Source organism: Primulina tabacum, chromosome 2 (assembly GCF_025594145.1).
Source record: "Primulina tabacum isolate GXHZ01 chromosome 2, ASM2559414v2, whole genome shotgun sequence".
In the NCBI taxonomy this organism is placed as follows: domain Eukaryota; kingdom Viridiplantae; phylum Streptophyta; class Magnoliopsida; order Lamiales; family Gesneriaceae; genus Primulina; species Primulina tabacum.
In genome coordinates this window covers 52536971-52562962 of record NC_134551.1, presented here as the reverse complement: position 1 = coordinate 52562962, position 25992 = coordinate 52536971, and the positions used below count along the sequence as shown (strand labels likewise).

The following is a 25992-nucleotide window of genomic DNA, read 5'->3' as shown; positions in this document are numbered from 1 at the left end:
TTTCTGAATAGAAAATGTGAAAAATTGGAAAATGTATTACAAGCCAACATGGGTGCTAAAAGCCATGGTGGCCCCTCGGCTGGTTCATTCCATTCCACGAGATCTGCGCATTGGAATCACCAACAACGGGCTTCTTATCGCGGTGATCAGCAATAGCATGATATGCGCACTTTCTCACGATGCTATGCCACATGAGCTCGAGCATCGTCTTCTTATAGCTGCATGGATTATTGTAATGGGAAGCTTTATTGCGCGCGTTCTTTTTTTTTTTAAATGAAAAATTCATTAAATATTTTTATAAAAGGTGACAATATACAAATACATTGGCATCCCGTGAACTTCTTAAACCAACGATCTACATCTACCTAACCATACAAATACATGATTAGTTCGATACATTGAAAACCTCAATAGCACTAGGAATGCAACAAAAAACATTTATCTTGATTTTCTTTATGTTGTCCTCGACGTTGGACGCCTCACCATCGACTCGACGTGGGGCGCCTCACCATCGAATATTAGTGGATTCCTGCTATTCCAAACATGATACACTGTAGCTGCAAGCGCCGTGCATCTCACTTTATTGCGTTCTTGCTGCAGAGACTAAGAGACTCCAGGACCATTGACTACATGGACGAAAGAGCTTGGAAGAAACACTGGTTTTGGTTCAGGTTTATTTTTTTTTATCATATTCCATGATACCAAAGAGGGTCAATTCATCTACTAGATTTAGCCACATCAGCCCCAACTTCAACTAAGAATCTTTACCTAGCTGGAAAATTTGTTGCTAACAAACGGTATTTTTCTTTCAGATGAGTAACAAAATATTCGAAGTCAATTTCAATTTTCCTCTATGGAGAAGTTAGTAACACTAGAGAACGTTGGTCCTGCAATACAATAATACAAATGATTAATTGGTTGCAAATAATGAAATATTTATGAACCTGGAACGAAATAGACGCAATAAATACACTCTGTTTTGACACCATAGGCATATCAACCTTATTAAAATAAAATAAAAAAAACTTACATTTGATTGATACACCAATATGGCACACTTTCCATTAATATGAGCAAACAGTTGCTGTACTCTGATTTATAGACAGTACAATGCAGTACAGCACAATAGAATGCTAATTAAGCATCTCTCAATTGCACATAAAAGAATACAACCTTGTAATGGACACCAGAAAAGTTGAAGCCAAGAGAAAAGGCATTCGGCAAAGTCATGGATTGAAGCTCATTGTAGAAGAATGTAAGCAATAGATGTACATGCTCAGCCTCTTTGCTACACAGCTGCTGGTGTAGCAAACTCAAAAATCATCGTCACAGATTCAAAGGGCCATCTTGAACGTTTAACATCTTTCTTATCAATGATTCTGTACAGTATTTTCCCATTCACAATGGGTTAAAAATAGATACCTTTAAATAAAGAAGCTCAATCCTAGTCCGCTGAACCACGTTACTTGAAACAGTGGAAAATTTTAAAAACTAAAAATGAAATCCCTTGGCAAGTTCTCTTTCATAAGCTACACCTCCACAGATCATTGTGGTGAACGTTGTTACACAATCCTCTTGACTAAAACAGGCATTGAAAGTGACCTTGTTGACTCTCATGGGTATCTCAAATGTACTCATTGCTCCGTAATCACAAATCCTCGAGTAATTCGATCATCTATTGGTGATCCTCAAGTCAACTATCAAGACCAAATGTTCAAAATGTAATCCATGCTTACAATATCCCATTTAAGACTCTCTGATAGTAGTCATACTGTCGTGTCCGCCATGCATCTAAGCTGCTGCTGATCAAAGAAAGCACCAAGGACACACATTGCTGCTAGACAAATAACATTAGTGAGTGGAAGCTCAAATAGATAACATGTAAGAAGTATATACGAGGAAAACCATCAAACCTCTTCTGTTAGACTAAGATGAAACCGTTTCCGCAAGTTTTGTATTGTTCTAGGACCTCCCTTGAAACATGGAAAACCAGAATCCTGTGGCAACAGCGAAGTATTACATTATGTGAAGCTAAGATTTGAACAGCTGTAGTTATGTACCAAACAAAGAAACAGCCTATTAATCTAGGTTAAGCTCAGTTCCACCATACCACGAGGATAAGAGAGTGCACCCAGTCACACAACCACATACTAGAAAACCTTCGCACACTATGTATACAAGTAAATTAATTTTTTATCTAAAATATAGTTTTATATTTATGTACAATAAATTTTTATATGAATATGAAATAAGAGTAATTTTTATTGAAAGTTAATATTTTAATATCTAATTTATTATTTTTTTAATCACTGATTTATCATGCTTTTTTATTTAAAAAAATACTGGCATTTACGGGGAAAATATATTTTGGGAAAAAATTTGGTATGGTATGAGAGTCCAAAAGTAGTTACTATTTACGCCTAAACTTTAATAACAGTAATAGATACTGAAGTTATAGAAATACACATGGTGGAATAAAGTGATGGAGATAATGCATTACACAAATGGGCCAAGAGCTAGGGCGTGAAACAAATTTATTGTTCAATTTGATTTCAAGAACCACCAATACTTCACAGAAGGTATTGTCTTACTTTATCACTTTTTGTGCTTAACTGCTTATTACATAACAACATCAAAAATAAACTCCAATTTTGTTTTTTTGATAGTAAACTAATTTTATTATAATAATTGAACGTTACACCCTTCGCGCAGATGAGTAATCCGCAGCAAGGTTAAAATGAAAATTTAAAGTGCAGTAAATCTCCAATGCATAAAACAAGATTCTCACAACCCTACAAATTTTCAATCCCTAACTAGATCTGCGATACTTAAATGATTGTAGTGATGCAAGTTGATAGTCCAAGATGCCACCCTGAATTTGATCTTTTCCCATACTTGATCGATGGATTTCGTAGTATCCTCAAATATTCTGTTATTCATTTCCAACCAAATGGACCAATAAATGCAATGTATTATCAAAAACCAGAAATCGCTGAATTTGTTCCCCAAAGGACAGTAAGAGTCGGAGATGAACAGATCTTTGGCTTGCCTCGGGAAAGGCCATTGAAATCCCAGCTCTTTTAGGACGTTGTCCCAAATACCCCTCGAGAATGAGCAGTGTAATAGAATATGATTTTGTTTCTCTTCATTTTTTCGGCATAAACAACACCACTGCGGGCTTAGGACACAATCCTCCCACCTTCTTTGCACCGAATCACACGTAGGCAGTTTCCCCAAGGCCACGATCCACGAGAAAATTTTAATCTTTTGTGGGACTTGCACTTTCCAGATGTTATGGTAGAAGGCGAAGAATGGATAATTTGAGATTGGGAAAAAAGAGTCATAAAATGATTTGACAGAGAAAAAGCCCGAAGGTTCCCCCAACCAAACTCTATAATCCTCAATACCCGACTGTAGACTGACACTCTGTAATACTCCTAACAAAGCAGTAAACTCACTTAATTCTCCCTCACTCAGGTCTCTTCTGAACCTCACATCCCAAATGAAATAAGAAACACCCCCACTAATGTCAACCTCTAAGAAATGACGGATAGGCTTATTGGTTGCAATGCAAATACGAAACAAAGACAGAAATCTGATTTTAAACGACATCCCTCCCTCCCAAACATCCTCCCAAAATCTAATTAAATTACCCTCTTTTGGCACTAGTCTAATGAGTTGATGAAAAGCCCGGGAAGATCGAGAAATAAACTTCCAAGGACTTCTATAAGTCGCCTTATCTGCCAACCCCAAGTCCCACCCATTTTTCTGTAGCCCGTAGATACTTTTTATAACTTTTTTCCACAACGGACCTCTTTCCACCGAACCTCTCCACCACCATTTACCGAGAAGAGCCTTATTCCTTAGACAAATATTTCCCAACCCCAGACCTCCTTTTTCCTTTGGTTTACACACCTGTTTCCAACCAACCACATGGCAATGTTTCTCCCCTTCATCACCGTCCCACAAAAAATCTCTCATCAGTTTTTCCAATCGACTAGCCACCGTTCTTGGCACTTTGAACAAGGACATGAAATAAGATGGCATCGCACAAAGCACAGATTTGATTAAAGTAAGTCGACCCCCCCGAATAGGAACGACTTTTTCCAACTTGCTAGTTTCTTGGACATTTTCGAAAGCACAGGTTCCCAGAATTCCATCTTAATGGGGTTACCTCCCAACGGTACCCAAAGGTACTTAATAGGCCATGTCTCTTTTTTGCACCCAATAGTAATTGACAAGTCATCGACTTCCTCATCCGAATAGTTCATCCCAGCACGACACTTTTCCCCAAATTAATTTTCAACCCTGAGTTGGTGCCAAACAGATTGAGTATGTTAACAATTTCCAACACATCCCCTTGTGATTTTACAAAGAACAGAATATCATCCGCGAACTGTAAATGCGAAATAAGAATTTTATCTTTCCCAATTTCGAGCCCCATCGCCGCATTAACTGCCCTTGCCTTATCCACCATCCTTCCCAACACATCGACGACTAAATTGAATAGGAACGGTGAAAATGGATCCTCTTTGTCTTAACCCTCCCTCCCTTTTTATTTTCCCGCACGGTCTTCCATTGATGAAGACCGAGAAAGAAACATTAAAGACACATCCCCTGGTCCACCTCCTCCACCTCTCACTAAATCCTTTTTTCATTAAAACAAAATCCAGAAATTTCCAATCTACGTTGTCATAGGCCTTTTCCAAGTCGATTTTCAGCACCCATCCTTTCTTCTTCTTCCTACGAAATTCTTCGACCAATTCATTTGCGATGAGGCAGCAATCCAATATCTGTCTACCCTTAACAAAGGCACATTGATTCTCCGCGATCGTCTTACACAAAACTTTCTTCAGTCTACTCGTCAAGACTTTAGCCAATATCTTATACAAACTCGTAATCAAACTGATCGGTCTAAAGTCGTTGATTTTCCGCGCATCATTTTTCTTTGGGATAAGACAGATGTAAGTTTCGTTTGTAATTCCATTGACAATCCCATCGACAAAAAATTCAGCAAACACTTTAACCAAATCCACTCGCACTGTATCCCAATTATTTTGGAAGAAAGCTAAAGTAAAACCATCCGGCCTTGGCGCTTTCGTACCATCGCAATCGAACACCGCCTTTTTGATCTCTTCCTCGTCGAATGGTTTTTCCAATTCCTCCACCTCTACCCTTTGTAAAGGGCTCCATTCCAGCTCATTAAGCCCCCTCCCTTCCTCGTCAAAACTCTCCTCTACACCCTCAGATTTCCTAAACAACTTCCTGTAAAAATTAAAATTTCGTGTTCTATATGTGCTTCCTCAGTAATCACACTACCATCGTCCAGCTCCACTTTTTCTATCGATGCTCTGTTCCTTCTGTTATTCAGTAACGAGTGAAAAAATTTTGAATTTTGGTCCCCTTCTTTGAGCCATTTAACTTTTGCCTTTTGGCTTTGAATTTGAAAATTTCGAAATGACACATTGTGCAGTTCACACCTTAATTCTTTCCTTTCCAAATTAATCGCTTCCGACCAACCTCCATCGGCCTCAATCTCATCCAACTGCTTAATTCTGTTGCTCAACTTTTGAGTTTGACCCCCACATCGCCAAACACTTCTTTGTTCCATTTGGACATATCTGTTTTCATCATTTTCAATTTCTGCATAAATATGTAACCCTCCCGCCCCTGAATTCCCCCCTTGTTCCACCACGTCCTCACTAAATTTTTGAAATTCCGGTGTGACAACCATGCATTCTCAAATCTGAATGGGGTTGGACCCCATCTCAGCTTAGCGGTGTCAATCAAAATAGGGCAATGGTCCGAAGTAATTCTTGGAAGCACCGTTTGTCTAAAATGTGGAAATAAATTACTCCAACCCCCCGAGAAAAGGTATATGTCCAAACGACAGCAAATCGGCACCGCTCTGAAATTTGACCACGTGAACTTGGCATTGAGAAGTGAGGGGTCGAGGAGTTCCAACTCCTGAATCAAAGCGTCGAAACAAGACATGCTTGTAGTTACTGAGTGGCTATTCAATTTTTCTCCCGAATTCCTTACCACATTAAAATCACCTCCAAGACACCAATTATCCCCACAAATCACTTTCAAACCCGCTAACTCATCCCAGAAAAATTCTCTCATCCCTGGCTTCACAGGTCCGTAAACTGTTGAGAACCACCAAGTTATCTCGTCGTTCCACTTAATCTCAATAGACACCGAGAATTCCCCAACCAAATTATTGCTGACTAACATCACTCGGGGATTCCACATCACAAGAATTCCCCCAGAACTTCCAACTGATGGCAGACTAACCCAATCGACAAAGCTTGACTTCCAAACGCTTGCTACGAATTTTCTGTCCACCTTTTCACGTTTTGTTTCCAACAGAACCACAATTTCCGGTTTTTCATTACGGATTATTGACCTAACCAATTTTCTTCTTCTCGCTGCCCCTCCACCTCTGATATTCCAACAACAAATTTTCATGAGAACACACTTGAACCCTTCGAAGTTGAGCCTCTCTCATAGTTGACTCCACTTTGTAATCTATACAATTCTCTCTCATAAATATCTACATAGGTCGTGATTAATTTAGATTGATAGGATTCATTTATCACTCAGAAACTCAGAATTCGAGTTTTGAGGCCTTCATCATTCTAATAAGCGCAATGAGCACCTGTAAAATCAGTGCAAATTCTAATAGACTTCTAAGCTCGAAAAAATAGAGCCAAGTAGATTATTGAACTTGCCTAATATTTAGTCCGTTCTGAAAAATGTCCTGGTCTGCATAAGAGGAGCGTATATTGGAGCTGGATATATTGGCAAACCTGTTCACTCTTGAATCCCAAGACCTTGAAATCTAAAGTTAAAGTTATTCCATATACTTCAATTAATTAAAATTTCCCCTCCTTTGGCCTCTATAAATTTAAATTATAACCCTATTTTTGAAAATGTTTCTCCCTCCAGTTCCTGACTAGAGCCTCCCAGTCTTTACTTTCTTAGCCTCCGTCCCCATTCTTCTCCGACCGTCGCCGACCGCCATATTTTTTCCCCTTAACTGTCCCCTGGAGACATGTTTCTGATTTTTAGTCAGCGAATGATCGTTTCTATCGTTCTCCTTTCTCGTGCGACGTCAGTCCTCGCCGGCCGCCGGCGATTTTCTTCGTCAGCTTCCTAGTTGTCTTCTAGTTTCTCTTTTATCCAATCCTTTCTATTTCTCGTCTGTTTCGTTCCTTTTTTCTTCCAGTTCATGCCAGATATCCTCACTTTCGTCGATTAGTTTTCTTATGGTTGCAGGCGGTGCATTTTCGTTCTGTCTTGGTTCTTTTCCCTTGCTTTCCTCTTTGCCCCTTTGCCTTCCCGGATTCATTTGGCCTAGCCTCATCCCCGTCGTTTATTTAGTCTTTTAGTGTCTTTGCTTTGGTCTTATCACAGTTAGCCGTTTTTAACACTTGTCCGAAATGTTTCAAGGAGGCTTATCGAAGCCACGGCTGCAGAGATTTCCGAGTAGGGAGGGTAGTCAGTCTTTCAGGGGTTTTGCGATCCTTATGTTGCTCGTATGGAGGGAGACTTTAAGGTTGAACATAAATCGTTTCTAATCAGGCTGGGAAGTGGGGGGACTTCAATTTGTTTGACAGAAAGAGCTGGAATGCGAATTATTTGTTGGAAGCGGATTTTGGTAGCATCCAATGGTTGTGTTTGAAGCTTTGGATTACATCAATAATGCTAAATCATGCCCGGCTTTCAACCATTTTAATAATCGAGGTAGATTTTTGGAAGTGACTAAATTCATTCAGCAAGGTAAGAGGCAGCGCATCATACTTACCGAGTGGTATTGCTATGTGGGGTCGAAATGCTTGGCTAATCATTTGTCTAAAGCTCTGTGTGGGAAGAAAGATGTGCTGGGAAGTCCGCAAATAGGTCAAGAGCGAGATAATCAGTCATTTCATAAAGTTGATCATGCAATGAGTAAGCCAGCGTCTACCATTTTTTAGGATAAGGTCAAACTTTTTAATGGTTAAGATAAGGGTTGGAGTGAAGTACTTATTATGACTAGGGAAGAGGTCAATATCTCTTGGGACTTGATTCGGGTTGTTCTTGGTAAGACGGTCAAGCAACGCATTGAAATTGCTTCGTTTGATGCCAATAAGGTGGTGTGCTGGTCGAATAACGAGTAGGATTCCACGTTTCATTTGAAGATGTTTCTTTGAAAATAGAGTTAATTTGTCCTTTGAAAGAATGGATTTGCGGGACTTCTTCATCGGTTCACAATAAGTGCATTTTTCATTTTATCCGGTTGGATGGCTCTTTTTCTTCTTCTTCTTTATCCTGGGTTTTGCATTTTCGGAAGGATTTGAGAGATGAAGAACTGTTTGAGTTGAGTTCTTTGGGGTCTTTAGAAAGTATCAGATTGGTTGAGGGGGCTAATGATATCAAGGTTGCGAAGAGGATCCCTCATGTTTATTCTCGGTTGAATCTTTCTACAAGTGTTTCTTCCGATCAATGGTTTTCTTTTATTTCCTCTCTTTCATGTCATTTGGAAAGCTCTGATCCCACCAAAAGTTCAAGTCTTCTCGTGGACCAAAGTACTAGGTAAGCTGCCAACTTGTGAGATGATTCAAATGAGGTGGCTTCCATGCGCTCTGCCGAATTGGTGTGTACTGTGTCGGAAAGAGATTGAGAATCAGGATCATTTGCTTATTCATTGTTCTTTCACGAGTTGCCTTAGGTTCAAAGCTTTGGAAGAAATGTGTTTGGTTTGGGTAGTTCCAAGATCTGCAAATCTTGGACTCGACCGTGACAGGAGGGGTATAATTTTTTGGCATTGATAGTCCATTGTATCTGCTAGTAAGTATGGTTGGAGCGGAATAGACACATTTTTTACAGTTGGAAGAGTCGGTTGAAGCGTGTTGGGGCAAGATTAACTGGATTGGAAAGCATGCAGAATTTAAGAAATTCTCGACCTCAGATTTATTGAGAGATTGGAGTTAATATTTGTTGTTGATTTGAGCAGGACTTTTGTCTTTCTTTTTATTTAATATGTTGATCACTTGCCCGCCAACTGTAATTAAATGTTTTTAAATGAATATAATATTGTTTCCTATTAAAAAAATCCTCCTCATGTCCTTGTGCTTTAAAAAGCTTGGTTCTCTAAAAAGGTCAAAAGGAGTTAATGTAGACCATTCCACCTCTATATTATCCACTTCCAACAAAGTTATTAGTGATGCGAGGTCGAGGTACAAGAAAGTTGTGTGGTGGATTATATATCCACAACACCTTCTCAGTGGTCCAAGCCTCCAACTTAAAATCTTTCTAGATGCTAGGCAACTCAATGTTCGGATCAGCACCTTTTTTTTTTGAGTAGAAACAACATTTTATTAGATTGAAATTAAGGTTTACAATTGCAGATAAGCAATCCGCAAATTAATTAAAAAGACTACAATATTACACGGCCTCTATCACGACCAAACATATTTCCAATCCCTAACTATATCAGAGATACAAAATGTTTATATTCTGTCAATAATACCGACCAACTTGCAACCCTAAATCTTACTAGAAGACATAAGATTGATTACAGAAGTGTTCAAAGATTTATGGGTAATTTGGTTATTATTTTCCTGTTGACCGGAACAAAAGTGGACCCAGGAAAAAGGAGAATGATGCAATTTTGTGGGATATAGTGAAGAATGTGAGGTGTATAACTGTATGGAGCTGATATCAAGTCAACTGTAAATCTCAAGAGATTTTATTTTTATGAAATTCAGGAAGCAGGGAATGAGACTATATGCAGCGTGCACACATATCAAATCTAAAAGAATAAGGCTTCAAACATTGATAGAAATAAAACATGTGAAAAGGTTTCATTTCAGGCAAATGATGGATTAAATCAACAAGAATGCTTAAAAAAAATCAACAAGGTGTTCATCACTAGAAGAAGTTTAAGAATCCAATAACATTACTCTCATTGAAAAGTTACAAACAGTCACCAAGAGAAGATGTTTGAAGAAGAAAAAAACATATGAATAAATGAGAACAATGAAGACTTTTTAGTTGTAAACTGAAAAACATGAAAATCAATGGGTTGACAAGGTTTTTCATAACCAGACCACTTAGTGGAGAAGGCTCACTTCAATGCAAGCATCATGGCTAAAGATATGTGGAGCAATGCAGAAATGAAGTAGAATATATCTACTTCAGCAAAGAAATAGAAGAGGGTACTTATTAAAGGAATCACAAGGATATGCCACTCAAGACGCAGGAAAAAAGGGCACGTCACCTTCAAAAGGTTTTATTTGGCCATAAGCCAGTATACGAGGAATAACGAGTCTGCTGCTTTTCTCAACATTATGATGAAGAGTCCAAGCAAGCCATCTCCTCATTTGAAAGTGGAAGAAAAAGAATCCTGGATGGAATGAAAGGAATACTTCTGTTGCACACAAGTGAAGTGGCATACGACAAGCAAAACACTGTTACAGATTAACTAATAACCACCTCTTTCACATACAATGGTGGTAGAAACACATGATTCTTAAACGAGAATAGTGAATCCAAACTCATCCTATTCTTATTCCTTCTTTCAATCCACCATATACAAATAATATACTCCCAACACTATGACTAATACATTGAAATTAAATATTTATAAAAGGACAACACCCCAGATGCAGACTGAAAAGAATAGCAAAAAAAAAAAATTCAGTGTTACCTGCAACATCTCAACAAGAAGAATTATCCGCTCTGCATGTTTACGACACGTAAGAAAACCTTGGATACACAAAACCTGAACAAAAAATGAAAGGTGAGCTATAAAAACTAGAGGACAGAACTCAAATGTATAAACTGAATAATAATGCAGCATTAAAAATTCTCCCATTGACCTTAAAATAATCAAAAAATTCGCTCGGAACCCCCTCGGCATCAGAGTCCATCACCTAGTACAAACAAACGTTTTTATGTTTATCATAGAATCTGAAAAACTCAAAGACAGCCCTAAACATCCATGTGTGCATTTATAGACCAATGAAACATGTATTGTTTGTCTGCCCCATAAGTGAGAGAGTCTTACCTCTAGAAGTTCACGAGTTAATTTAAAAGGGGCACTTTCAAAATTCACACCTCCTGGTGAATTAGAAAGCATGAAACCGAAGTCTATATGTATGATATGACCTTCTTCATCCAACAACAAGTTCCCATTGTGCCTATCTTTCACCTGGAGACACAAAGAAATCTTGGATGGAGTTGCACGTAAAAAGATGCATTAAACAACCTGTAACCTAATATATATCGAGTTGATTCCAACAATATAATTCAATCATGAAACAAGCCTCAAATTGTGATAAAGGAAATGATCTCCAACAATAACATTCAATCATGAAACAAGCTTCAAATTGTAATAATAAATGAATTACGCCGACTTGTTTTCTAGACAGGTTTTGGTATATAAAAAAGTAAACGAAAAGGCACAAGCTGACCATAGTCCATAATTAGCATAGATAAAAAAAACTCCACGAAGCAGAATCTTATGTGTGTATTAATGCTTTTCAATCAATAATATTAACCTTTTTGCAAAATTTCAAGAGAAAGACATATTCACCTGTAAAAGGTAGCAAACCAAAGAGTATCCGGCCATGCTTTCAACAAAGTTCCTCTACGATGAAAAGATGTGTCGGAACACAAAATTAGAAACTTATAGTCATTCGAGATCCGTGGCCTAAAATTGCTCAATTACAGACAAATTAAAGTGAAACATTAACATTAATGAACAATATAATGAAAACTATGAAACTGACCATATCCCCCCACACTTCTTCGTTGGTATCAAGTATTTTCTCAAGAAATCGAACAGCAGACACAAGTTTAAGAAGGGGATTTTTTTCAATTTAAACTTCAGAAAGAGGTTCACAAACATAACAAATATTTTATCATGGCTAAAATATCGGGACTGAAAAGGACAAAAGCATATAAGCATGGGCTTCCAAGAGGACCAATAAACATTACTGGTTTGCCAGGGTCTATGTTTCAGACCTACAGAGGCAGATCCAGATAATATATCTTATTTTTATGAATTGCTTCGCGTCATAATCAAAAAGTTCACTACACATCCGAAAAAATTAAGGGTTTTATGGCAACACTGCATGTCGTCCTGTCAATCCAAAAAAATTCAAGAATTTTACTGGTAACAATTAATGACTTGTCAATCCTTACTTGAAGAAATAGTCACCTTGACCTTCCTTTTTATAAGCTTTTTAACCCTGTTTTTATAACTTAGCAAGAGATCAATGTTTTAAGTAATTGACTATGTGTACCTAAAATTCCACCATAATTAAAAATAATATAGACTGAAAGAGTGTGTGTGTGTGGATGGTTTTTAAGTAATTGACTATGTGTACCTAAAATTCCACCATAATTAAAAGTAATATAGACTGAAAGAGTGTGTGGGTGGGTGGGGGTGGATCATTGAAATATAATTTGATTTTGAGTAACAAGAAAGACCTTGCAAGACCGACTTGGTAGACATTCAATTGCAAGTAATGAGATTATTTCATGCTGTTCATTAATAAAAATTATCATCAATTATTTTCCATCTCCTCCACTTGCTTTGACAGTTTGACAGCCATGCAGAAATTATCGTTAACGATGAGCAATTCACTAGCGCAGTCAGATAACACAAACCATGCCATTGCTTTTCTCATATGGTATCTAGGTGGAAATGTCATATGTTGATTTTTACAAGATAAATAATGATAGCATCATAAGGACTTCTATATAAATCTCATTGAATTTCAGAAGGGAGAAACTGCACGTTTTTAGCTCAATGATCAGGTTCTTCAAAACAATTTGACAGTCTTCATTAACGAATCCAAATGCTTTAAGATATGAACTTACCAATAAATTAGAGCATGTAATTACCATATAAAACAGCACTTTCCTCAAGGGAGAAAGAGACGCGGGAGAAAGGGGGAGAGAGAGTAACAATTCTGATTTTACGAATGCATGAGATGAGAAAGAGGAGAAAGCAAAATCTCTAGATAACATTTCAAGATTTTGTACCTGGGCAAGCTTAAAAGTGGGAGAGTTCTCTTGATACTTGGCAATGAAGAAGTCCCGCAAACTTGGAATGTTGGGAAATCTACTTTTAATTGAATGAAGCTGATGCCTGTCGAAAAAATTAATGACACATAAGATCAGCTCAAGCTTGAGGACTTTGCATCAAGTAGATTTAACCTAAGTAATTAATTGATAGATCACTGTAATACCGTATCCGGAATAGTTTCTATAAGAGCTGTATAAGAGGATGTAACTAAGACTTCGTAGGGACGCAACCACAGAGGGAGACCAGCCTCCTGGAATATATCTAGCATTTCAAAAATGAAGAAAAAAACATAAAATTTTTAAAACGAACTTCAAGGAACTTAATGAAAATAGGAACAGAAATTAAGGTTTTTTACATTCCAGCATCTTTATCATCATGAAGTGATATAAGAAATAAACTACATAGGTAACTTAAGTATGTCTGGAACAGGGACAATTGTCTAGCACACAATGTCCATCTTCCCGATTGTCAATCAGGATATAAGCAAGTATGGAACAATGTCCATCTTCCCGATTGTCAATCAGGATATAAGCAAGTATGAATGTTATGCGCATGTAAGACAGGATAATATCAACAGTCAAAGGAGAAGACTTTCTATGCCACAATTTAGGTTACTTTTTAATTGCCTGGGAAATTCTAACGTGACAAATGCATTTACAGGAGTGAGTACTTTATCTGGCAGCACTAAAACCTAAAAAATAAAAATTAAATAAAAAGAAGACGAATCGGTACGTCTAATTAGAAATAAAGTACACCATTCACACGCAATGGATCAAACAGCATTTCAATCTTGCACTGCTTATTAAAAAAAGGGGGTAGGAAGAGCATATAAGCCCCATTAGTTTCTTCTTAAACAAGCTCTCCCATTCAAAAGGTACAACAGGACGGAAAAATACATTTGTTGATTAGTAAGGTTAAAATTCAGAAATAATGAAAATAATTACGCATCGAATAACATGAAAGGAGGACAAAAAAACCAAGTAACTTGAACAGAATGGTATGGGAGCATGGAGCACCTACCATAGAAGTGTGAGATAAGCTGAACCGCTAGGTGCTCCTGCCTACAGTCATCCCCACTCTTCACAATTGCCTAGACAAAAATAATAGAACGATCTGGTCACAACAGTAAGACATAACCAGTGATATATTTCCCAGCATCCAAACAATTCCAGAACTCACGATCTGACAACAGTAAACAAGATGGACAACATGTTGAAAGTGAAGGGATTTTCTAGACATTTGGTCAAGCTAATAAAATAACATATGGACAACTAGTTCCACCTTGATTACATTCTGTGGCACAGCTCATTCCCTATGTTCTTCAAATTCTTCTCTCAAGGGGGGAGTAGTTTCAAAGAACATCATATTTATCTTTGCCCTGCAACCCCACACTCTTTCCTAACCAAAAAGAACAACATGGTCCCCATTTTCTTGACTCTGACGCCATTCAAGGATAATCTCCAGAAAGGAATAAAACAGAAGAGAAATACCTAGCTTATAATTAAATAATTGCATGAGGCAAGACTTTTTCATTGAAGGTGTAGTTTATAGCAGGGACTGGCGATCGGGTGAACTTTAATTTCATGTTCGGTAGGAGGGGAGGGAATCACAAATCATAATCCTCTTAACATGGAAAGTCACAGCAGCAGAAATTGAATATAAGAAGTGTCAAAAAAATAAAAATAACACTATATAATCTTTCTTTGCATATTTCAAGTTCCTCGTAGTATATTTGACACACACAGTGAAATTTTTGAATTTTTTAACACTCCAGTTTTTATAAGAAACGATATTATATTGATTAATAAAATTAGTTACAAAAAGCGAACCAGAAGTCCACATAAAAAGAAGTAGAGATCCATAGTCAAAATAAACTAAGCAAAATACTAACCCCAATTTTTAACACTCCAGTTAAATCTTCATTTCTATAGTGTATATATATTTTATTTTGAAAAAATTATAAAAACGTATTTATAAAATAATTTGTATAATTTCCTTTTTAATTTAATGGCTTTTTCAACATTATGCAACAATTGTTGGAAAATGTAAACATGTATGCAAGAATCTTGATTTATACAACATATATAGAAAAATATTTTTTTTATAGAGAACAATATTATATTCATAAATCAAAAGCGTCTAATTACAACTAGCGTAATTACAGCTGGCGGACAAGTGACCCACATATTAACAAAAAAAATAAAAAAAACCCTGATCAAATCCACAACAAATATAACTTCAATACCACAACAAATCTGAGATCAAGAAGTTCTTAAACTCTACATGCTTCCCAAAATGTCTTAATCTTAATCTTGTCATAACATTCTTCAACCGACTATTCTAAATTGTCAAAAATTCGCCTATTCTGCTACAACTATACTGACCAACATATACAATGAACTATCATTATCCAAAAAACTCTACCCTCCTGCAATGTTCACGCCCGGGATCTACAGTAAAACGTTCGTGCGCATATCTTGGAATTACCAAAAGCAAATCCATCTCTTCCAAAGATCTGAACCAAAGGCAACTCGTGAAAGAACAATGAATAAGCAATGATCCTGACGTCACCATCTCTTTCCGACATAGCACACACCAATTCGGAGACATAGCACATGAAGGTCATCTCTTTTGCATCATCACACAAGTTCGGATCTTACCCAGCACCGCGATCCACGATAGGACTGGAACCTTTGGTGGGATCGGAGCTTTCATAATGACATGAAAAAGAGGGAATAAAGGAAAACTACCCATCGGAAAGAAAGACTCATAGAAAGATTTGACTGAGAATAAACCTATAGCATCCCCGTCCCAAGCCCTGATATCATCAACCCCCTCAACCAATCTGACCCTCTCTAAAAACACTACCAAAGAGCTCAGCTCAAACACTTCATCATCCCTCGTATCCCTTCAAAGATGCAACACCGAGGATATAGAAAAATAAGAAGAGTAGCCATCTAACTTGATGAAATGACAAATGGATTTATTATGAACCGATGATAACTGAAATAAAAAGGGATAAAGGTCATTAAAAAAAGAATCCCCACCACCTATCCTCCCGAAACATGATCTTATGACCCCATCTCGCCACTGCCCTCATTATCCGGTGAAAAGCCGGATAAATCCTCGAAAAAACACCTCCGCCACCATTTCCCCAAAAAGACCCTATTCCTCATGCAAATGTTTCCAATACCCAAACCTTCTCTTTCTTTCGGTTTACAGAGTTGTTCCCACGCAACCATATAGAAAAATATCACCATATTAAAATTCAAACAATCCATATTCTTAGTGCCTAATAATTAGAGAAATTGTAAATATATCTTAGATAAATGTTTGTAATCGGCTTATATTTTTTCTTTCAAAATTTATTCATGAGTATCAAAATCAATTTTATTCCATCATGCCTTTTATAAAATAAAATCATTATTTCACCTGTTATATTATACAAGTCAAGGTTGATTTTTAGATTACAGCGGTGATTACACTATTCAAGCTATTTGAGTAAATAAATTTTGATTCCATTATTCATCCTTGTGCGTTTTCAAGAATTTTTTTCCGTTCCTTATTTCTTTTTTCGTGGAAGGTAATTATTTCCATTTCCAACTTTTTGAATTCCAATTTCCCTCCCCTCCCCTCCCTTCCTCTCCCCTGCACAACACCAAACACGGCTTGAAATTTTCAATTCCATTTCATGCTAAGATCCGGAAACATTCCTTTAAACATATGCTTCAGGTCATGATTGAACAAGATAGGAACATGTGACTACGAGTTGAAGCTCCTTGGTGCTAAAATATTGAGTTTTTCCAACACATGCAACTACCAGAAAAGCAGTCACATCCACAAAACCTGGGTAATGTAAGTACCATTATGCCCAATTCTTTTTTGAATTATCAGCTAAAACTCCAACTAGCAGTACAATAGACACTAGTAAAATGACCTAAAAACGATGGGTCAAGATTGGGCAAGCCCATAAGCTATGGATGGTACATCTTAAGCAATCAGTAATGATCACTTAAAAGTCAGCTGACACCCAGATTTAAATTTAACACCGATAGCTGGTTCAACGAAAGGTAGTCGGCTGTGGACCAATGTAAATAATGCACCAAAGGAGTAGTATCCTTTCTCAAAATTTATGAAGCCTTTGACATTTTTCCAAGATATTCTTTTCTTTCTAGTTTCTAGTAACTCTCAAGTAGTCCAATAGAAAAATTATAAACAAAATATTCTTGATCATCAAGGATTTCGATAATGAAGCCATTCCTATGAATGGGTAACAGAGCAATGCCCGAACTACTGAATTTCACTGTAAGTACAAGAAAGCCCTTCAAAGGAAATTAGTCTCTACATCTCACTCGATGTATTACCATTTAGAACTGAGAGTACATCATAACTATGGTAACTTCCTCAACTGATCACTTGTGACCGTAACATTTCCTATTCATCATATTCTTATCAATCCGTAGGATCAAGATTTTATCATGAGCACCAACAACCTTCTAATGTAAGAGATTTAAATGGCATGGATACCCTACGTACGAGGTTATTCTGTTCCCCAAGGAAAATGGAGAAGCCACAAGACATAAAAACCAACAATTAGGGAGTGTATTCGATGGAGAGATTTGCTGACTTTTTTTAAATGATAAGACTTTTGTGGAGTTTGTATATTTCTACTGACTTTCAGAGAATCTCACATAATTAGATTTTCACATAATCTTGTAGATGTGATTTTATTTTTAATTATTTTTGAACTATTAGTTGAACGTGAATAACTTTTATTTATTTAAAAAAATTTATCTAACAATATAAATATTTTTTACTTATGATTTGATTTGCGAAAGACAATAAATAAGTCGATCTTAAATTTATTGCAATTAAACTTTAATTATTCAAATCAATTCAACATGTTTAGTTAATTAATTATTTTTTTTAATATGTAACAATTAATATTAATAAATAATTAAACTTAAAATAATTTCATTCATTTATAAGTAAATTTTTGTATGAAAAAATATATCAATTTATTTTTGACAATATGTCTTGCAACAAAATAAACAAAACAATTATTTTTACTTGATTTATATAATATATATATGTTAAAATATTTAAATTTAGTGTAACTTAATAAAATTTTAATATATTTAATTTCGTATAATTATTATTATATATGTGTGTTTATAAGTTTTTAAAAGTATTTTAATATAACATTCAATCACACACAAATTTTTTATATATTATTAAAATATATATATATGTACACACACACATGTATTCAAGTGAATAAATTTTTTATTCGCTATCATCTGCATAAATTTTGAGCTATAATCAAAATTAAGTAGTAGGTTAACTTAAATTATAAAAAATAATTAAACAACAAATGTTATATAATAATTACTAAAAAACTAAATTTTACTTATTAAAATAATTTATTATTTTCAATTTATAAGCCAAAAAAACATTATAATTTTTGTTGTGTAGCAATAATTTTTTATTAAAATTTTAATAAATATGATTTTAAATTTGGCGAAGTTTCGTGAACACAACTCTACAAAATTTTATATTGATTATCACTAAACTTTTATATAATATATAAAAATCTAGATCCAATATACTTAGTTACAATTAAATAAATCAGCAGTCAAATGACACACTTACAGAACGCAAGTCCCAACCAGGCAGTTCTCCATACACTGAAGCTTTACATATTCTCTCCTTTTTTACCTCCCAAAGTTCACCAGCTAATGCATCACCTACTTTAAGAACACCACCATTTGCAGTCTGTTTAAAATTAAATCAATATCTCAAAAACAACCCATGGTAAATAAAAACTCAAAACAACTTTGGTATTTCAGTAATTGTTCACCTTTGGCTGTGCATCTGATGAATCCTGACCAGCCCCTTTAAGAGGAAGCCCCGGAGGTGCTTCTCCTTTCAATGCAGCAGCCTGGAACAGTAATTGAAACAAATGAACCCGAATGGTGCCAACGGGGGTAGATTGCATGACGATGGTCTCTCTGAAAAATGTTTCATCAAGATATAAAATGAGAATATCACCTTGACTTCCTCAATAGCTACTGTACTTGGAACGCGTCGATGCTCTTTCCGACGAGGTAGATCTTGGTCCACTATGTCATCCATGTTAACCCCGGGTTCAGCTGACAAGATAACCCTCACCCATTCCGAATCACATCCATCCTTTTGTTGAAATACACAACTTTCTTCTTTGGTTCGGCCACAATGAGAAGCAGCAGACAGAGGATTGCGACAATGAACTGCAGGATCTGATTGATAGTCCACTGAAAAATTAACACGCACAAATTTTACTTTGGCCTCCCATAACTTTGCCATTGCCTGGTCTATTGCTTCCGAGGTGGACCTCGACATCCTATCATAACCACTATGGTACATATCCTGCCCTGTCCAGAGAGGATACGCCCATGGTGGAGGCTTTGGCAAAAATGCATCCCCATTTGCCAATGGAATTCCTCCTTTGGATATCTTTTGAGAATTTGACACATCCTTTAAATTACTGTATGAAGAGATGGAAAGAAAATGTGCCCGTAAGGGCCTCATCCAATGAATTACAATTAACAATCATCGCAGAAGTTTATATTCACTGATTCTCTATTAAATTACACAGCCGACACATCACACCTTGGGGCTTCACTCTTCAAAACTTCAACGCATATCAGGTAAGGAGCCTTTTCTCTTGAATTTAATAGCACGGCTTCATCTTCAGGTATGTGAACCACACGATGCATACCCTTCCCCATTGGAAAACATATTCCTGGGGGATCAGCCTTATTAAAGTACGATAATAATTACTAAACATCACAAACACAATCAGTAGACATATTAAATAAAAAAAACAAAGTAATTACCTCTTTATCAATATAATAGAAGAAGTACGAAGTTATAAAGTATCTAAACTAGTTAATAAAAAATACTAATAAAACCCAAAACTAGTTTGAGTTTCAACAGGACACAAATAAATCTATGTTTATCAAAGAACCCCAGACTCACTTACAATTGTAAAGTCCAGATATTGACTTACATCAAATAAAGTTAGGTTGAAGCCAAAATAACCTCATACCTAGATGCCAAAATAGCCTCAAACCCTAGATCTTTGGCCTGGACCAAACTCCAAGGTGAAAAGCAACTAGCCCCAAGAAACAAACTACTTTTCGAGTTTCATATCCATGGTCAGTACCTTACGATCAGTATCTCCAAACCCAAAAGGGGAACATATTAGCTAGGCTTAAGCTACATGCACAAGATCAACATTAAGGATTGAGTATTTATGAACTTATTACCTCGACAAAACCTAAGGCAATTTATATTTAGATGCATCAAGGGAGAGTGATCACCTATCTCCAAAAGTTTCTGAGAAATGAATTAGATAGCAACTAAAGTTTAATTATTGCAACTTCAAGATCCTTGTTTCCTCACAGTTGCATTCCTCAGCCTATGTTCTTTTGATTGAGAGATTGCATTTCACAAATTTGAAAGGAAATTCGAAGGGAAAATTTAATATGGTTTTACAGGGAATAAGAACAGTAAAAGAAGAGATTGCAACTCCGATCTTGAAGGTGGAGCACAACACGAAAAAAGGAATTGATTACGATTGGGCCAGTAACAATTTAGCTCATGCACAACCAATTTTCTCTCTACTTTAGATACATCAAAGCCACAAGCTCTTCTCATCATATAAATTACAAGGCATAGAAATCCAAAATATTGACAACCTGTTGCATAACACAACAGATGGTATACAATTGTATCATGAAAAATGTTCCATGTTAAGGAGACATGTGAAAGGTGAAAGTAGGGTTTTATTGGAAAGCACTCCCAAAAATATCGAACAAAGGTCTTCTAAATGAAAGACAACGAGATATTCGACATATTAAACTTAAATGAGGGGTAAAATAGAGAATGGACTCAGGAAACAAGTTATTTCCTGAGCTTGAGTCTGTAACAGTAAATAAGATAACAAGAATATGACACATCAATTTAAAGATTTAGTTTCCCTATTCCAAATCACAATATCAAGTATCAAGAAAAAGCAAGATTATAGAATCTACGAAGAAAATAAACCTGAATTGCAGTAAATCCAGATAATATCTTACCAAAATAACACAAAGCATTAAATGACAAATAAAGTCACCTACAGGCTACAATTGCACAAAATAAACCACATACTCCCAACTCAAGAAGAGTTTTGAGCCCGACACAGTCATTGATTCACAAAACCAGTGATTAACTGCACAGTGTATTTACCTCCACTGCTTTGAGCTTCAACTATATGGTCATTGATCTCCGCAAGTGACTAAAAATGAAAGATCAAATTTCAGTACAACAAAAGTGAACGCACAACTGCAAAAGAAATAAGACGGTTAAAAAAAAAACAGCATACAACCTCATGAAGAGCAGCTTTCCTGTCCTCAACAGGAAATACATCAACGAGGCCATAAGATGTCTCACATAAACTTTGAACAAAGTCGAGCGATTCGTGATATGTCCCCTTTCTAAACTGTGATGCATTGCTTGGAAGTGGTGGTTTAGCATTCAAGTTTTCATTTTGCTGCTTAGGTGAGCCAGGACCTTTCTGCATATGTGAATAAAATAATTAAGCACATGAAAACACGACTTTCAGGATGTTCTGAAATTTTCCAAAGAGCCAGGGATGATGCATATCACAACAGTAATACATAAATTAGCATTAACAAACTGGTGGCATCATTACTTTCATGGTTTCCTGTTATCACATTTTTCATTTTTATCATTGCTTTGACACATGATAAACCTCCTCATTCCAGACTCCAGTTATGTGGTACCTGTACTTCTCAAAGGACACCCAAGAAAACAAGCATGATCTGGATAATATTACTACCATGTAATATCCAAACATGAATTGCAACTTTTAAAATATTATTTATTAGTGGAAAATGACCTTGATAGGTAATGGACAGACCTACCTACCCCTATTCGATGTCCCCTATCACATTTCCGACCTCTTTTATCGAGAAAAATGAGAAAATAAAATCATGGATTCTTGCAGAGTAGAAAAGTATGATGTTAGCAGAAACACAAATGGTGCGCGCAAAGAAGCGGTCACCTTTCAACTACATAATAGTGTCATTCTTGCATCTTCATCAAATAACTGTATTTTTTATTTTGCAAATCAATTTCTTGGCAATCAGCATCAAAAAACAGATCGTAGAAGTTTTTCCATTAACTTTTTTATACACGCTAGCATTTCAAAAACTGCATGTCCAATTATGTTAAACCTCAGGAAGCAAAGTAATGATCATGTAACTCTTCAAAGTCTAAGCATTTTACTACCCACAGATTTTGTAAGCCAGAAATACCAACCAAAGCCTTTACCAGCTGCACTTCGAGCATCCAATATCCCCCTAAATTTTGAAATTTTGAACTGATATCAAATTAGTTTCTCAATTATAACACAATTTACCAAACTTCTGAAGTCTCGATTTTATCAATTCCACGGCCTCTCCTGCCATACCACATAGGAAAACCACAACACTTTCCAAAAGATACCCTATATCAATGCACCATTGTCCTTTACAAGAAAACATTCAACGGAAAAAGCACAGACGGTACCAAAGATACTAAAAAACAGCTGTCAATAACTTGTGTTTTTGTTCTTGGGCCGTATCAAGACCAAAGTCCTCTGTCGTGATTTTTCAGATGCTGTTAGAAAGTGTATAATCTCAAATTGATAAAACCAATAAAAAATCTACATAAAAAATTTATCAATGAATAATCTACAAACAACCAAATGGAAAGAGAAACATCAAATATCAAGTTCTATTATTTTATGGAAAAATCACATATAAATTTAATAGTTTCTTACATAACTTGCTAAGCATGCATTCCAAACCATTTCCTAAATTGATAAATCTCAAAAATTTAGTCTCAGGAGATGTTGACTTTATTAATTGACAAGAAAAGTTCGATTTTCTTTGTCCGCACTTGTATTGACTTAATACCCTTCGATTCCATTATATCCACTGTTATCCTTTTTTACCCACTTTCTTCAATTCTTCTACTCAAATCTCAAGGTTAGTTTTTCTAGTCAAGAACTTCTCCGCTTGCTCTGCATCTGTAGCACTACATGACTTATCACTCGGAACTACAGAAATCAAGCATCTCCACAGTCCATAATATCAGATGGTTCTAAATGGGAAGCCAGACTCGTACACAGAATATTTAATTATTAAAAAAAGAAAAAGATATTTCTCAATGTAAGAAAACATACAGCAATGGACAAATACTTTAAGCGCCTGTCTCGATATAGTATTTGAAACATCAAGACTACCACTCAGCATATTCCATGACGCGAACAACTGCTGCTCCAAATAAACACCTTAAAAAGCTAACCAAAAACAATTATTTCTTCTTCCGAAGAACGGTGGTGAACTTATTTCTTCCACATATGTAATGGACATTTCATTTGTAATAATTTGTTATCTTTGAGTCTTCTCGGCTTACCAAAATCTATTAATCCTGCACAGTACCATAGACTTCGATTTTCAAACCAAACTTCATTTCCTTTCTTCCTATCTTCTATCATCTCCACGATCACCAGTGAGGTGTGTATTCAACTAAAAAACATTTCACATCAATAAAATGCTAAAAACCAAAGAAAAATTATGAATAGGCTAGTATGGTACCAGTGTTCAAGAACTCCAAAATCATGCAACTCCAGAAATAAAAGAAATTTGTGCGTTCAGAAGTATCAGTTGAGTTCACCTTACACACATGATCTGTTGAACCAAATTTGTTCCAAAATTTATAAAACTTAGAGCAAGTTCATAACTACTTTACCATGAACGGTGTTTGAAAGATAATATACTCATCCGATATCAAGTGAAACACATTGTTCTTGATCCATAAATATATAAGCACAATATATTGACAAGATTGACTAATCATCGTATAACAACAGAATAGTTCAGGAACTGACCAATTTATTCTTCTTGGAACCATAGATTTCAGAATCCTCCAATGACCGATCCCGATCCTTGAACAGCTTCCGAAAAAAAATTTCGGTTCCAGCACTACTTTCAAACAAATTGCTACCATAGCTGCTATTGTTTGCCTCTGAAGTCTTGGAATCTTCCGGATGAATGCGAAACAGTCTACGGAATAGCGAAAAATCGGAAGGCTCTTCATCTTCACCTATGGCTTGTCCCTTTCTGTCCTCATTATTCCAGTCACTTGTTACTTTCTTGTCATCATTTTTTTCTTTAAAAAACTTCTTGAAAAATCCTTCTTTATCATCGTCTTCAGAACTCTTTGTCAATCTTTCAACATCATCATTTCTATCAGTCGCATCCTTCTTATCCTCAAACTTGTCCTTGAAGAACTTTTTGAACAATCCTTCCTTTTCATTATCATCCACCGATTTAGACAAGAATCTCTCCTCTGAATCATTTTTACCATCCCGAAAAAACCGTTTGAAAAAGCCATCTGCGTTGGCGCTAGCTTCCTCATCCATGTGTTTACCACTCAAGAGCCTACGAAAGAACCCATCTTTTTCCGACTCTTGGTCATCCTTATCCATGGATTTCCTCAGTTCCTCATCTCGACTACTGCTCAACAACCTCTTGAAAAATCCAGCATCTTTCTCATGTCCATCCTCGTCTTTGGTTCTGTCCATGGACTTCCTCAAATCCTCGTCCCGATTATCCTTCAACAACCTCTTGAAAAACCCACCTTCCTTCTCAGGCTCCTCTTCATTATCTCTATCTTTGTCCACTGATTTCCTCGCATCCTCATCTCTACTATCCCTTAACAACCTTTTAAAGAATCCAACATCCTTCTCAGGCTCTTCCTCTTCCTTCTCAACGGATCTCCTAAACATTAAAGCATCCCGCATCTTTGGCCCAGGAATAAACTTCTTAAAGATCTTTTTATTCTCCTCTGGCGAACCCAACACCTTACGACTATCATCCTGAACTGTAGAGTTCGTTGAGGAGGGTGAAAATGAGATCGATTTTGGCATTGATGCATTATTTGGAGGAGACGATGTCAATGACAATAATTTCTGCTTGGAAGACAACAACCTAGTCAACATCTGATTCTTACCAATCGGACTACCATTACTAACATTATTATTGCTACCCGAAGATAGAGACATAAAACTGGTATTCTGCGCCTGAGGTTTTATCAAAGGCGGCCATTCACCCATTAAAGTGGCTGCAAACTGACACTTTTCCTGAATCCTGCTAATTCCCTCGTTATCGTCAACATCCTCCAACTCAGCCATTAAAAACCAGTGGACTTTCAGCGCAATTTTCAATGATTTTGAACAAACGTCGATAACGAACTTATCTAGCGATGGGCTAGGTTTGTGAATTAGCATGTAACATATCTGAAACAAGTAGCTTTCAATGCCAGAGAGGGGAAGAGTATACATACGATTGCACAAATAGTCGCGAACCCCCGAGTGAGGATGCTTGTAGAGGTAGCTGACGGCGATCCATTCGCAGAAGAAAGCCGAGTCAAAGAATCGAATTAGCCACCCGCTCTCTCCGATGTTTTCACTCGTCGGAATTGTCCGAGTCACCTCCCGAGGGGACTCGGCCCAGTCTCCGAATCCCCGCGTCAATCCAAGTAGCCTCGACATCGTCAAATCCTTCTCATCCTGTAATTTAAATTCCAATCCAAAACCCCTAATTTCAATAACACAACGTAATTTCTAGACTATGGACGCATATAAGTGGTATAGGCCTCAGTTTGGGGATAAAAAAAATGGGGGAACGAAGGTTTAAAGTATTGAACAACGTCGTGTAATTTGGCCGGCACCGGGTTGGAAAAAGTGGTGGTGGTGCTAACGTGCGCGGTGGGTGTTTCCAACGGGGGAATTTAGTTCTTTTCAAATATTAAAT

At 36.5% G+C, this 25992-nt stretch overlaps 1 protein-coding gene across 1 annotated transcript; it reads right to left on the bottom strand.

Moving 5' to 3' along the window:
- Nucleotides 1-672: 672 nt before the first annotated feature.
- On the bottom strand, nucleotides 673-25992 carry LOC142536877 (phosphatidylinositol 4-kinase beta 1-like). The gene is made up of 16 exons (XM_075642268.1): nucleotides 24066-25992; nucleotides 21495-21683; nucleotides 21356-21404; nucleotides 19733-19865; nucleotides 19133-19607; nucleotides 18942-19022; nucleotides 18734-18856; nucleotides 14102-14171; nucleotides 13245-13342; nucleotides 13039-13137; nucleotides 11582-11635; nucleotides 11054-11197; nucleotides 10866-10919; nucleotides 10694-10768; nucleotides 1914-1997; nucleotides 673-1834 (listed from the first exon to the last, which is right to left on the bottom strand). Exons 1-16 carry the CDS (start codon nucleotides 25728-25730, stop codon nucleotides 1733-1735), a joined length of 3495 nt encoding a protein of 1164 aa, XP_075498383.1. The 5' UTR covers nucleotides 25731-25992; the 3' UTR covers nucleotides 673-1732.

Excerpts from the sequence above, each read along its gene's own strand:
- LOC142536877 (XM_075642268.1), bottom strand. The coding sequence starts at position 25,730 with ATGTCGAGGCTACTTGGATTGACGCGGGGATTCGGAGACTGGGCCGAG. Across the intron at positions 19,608-19,732 it reads TTGAAGAGTGAAGCCCCAAG|TAATTTAAAGGATGTGTCAA; the intron begins GTGTGATGTGTC and ends CTCTTCATACAG. Across the intron at positions 14,172-18,733 it reads CTGGTTGGGACTTGCGTTCT|GCAATTGTGAAGAGTGGGGA; the intron begins GTAAGTGTGTCA and ends ATTTTTGTCTAG.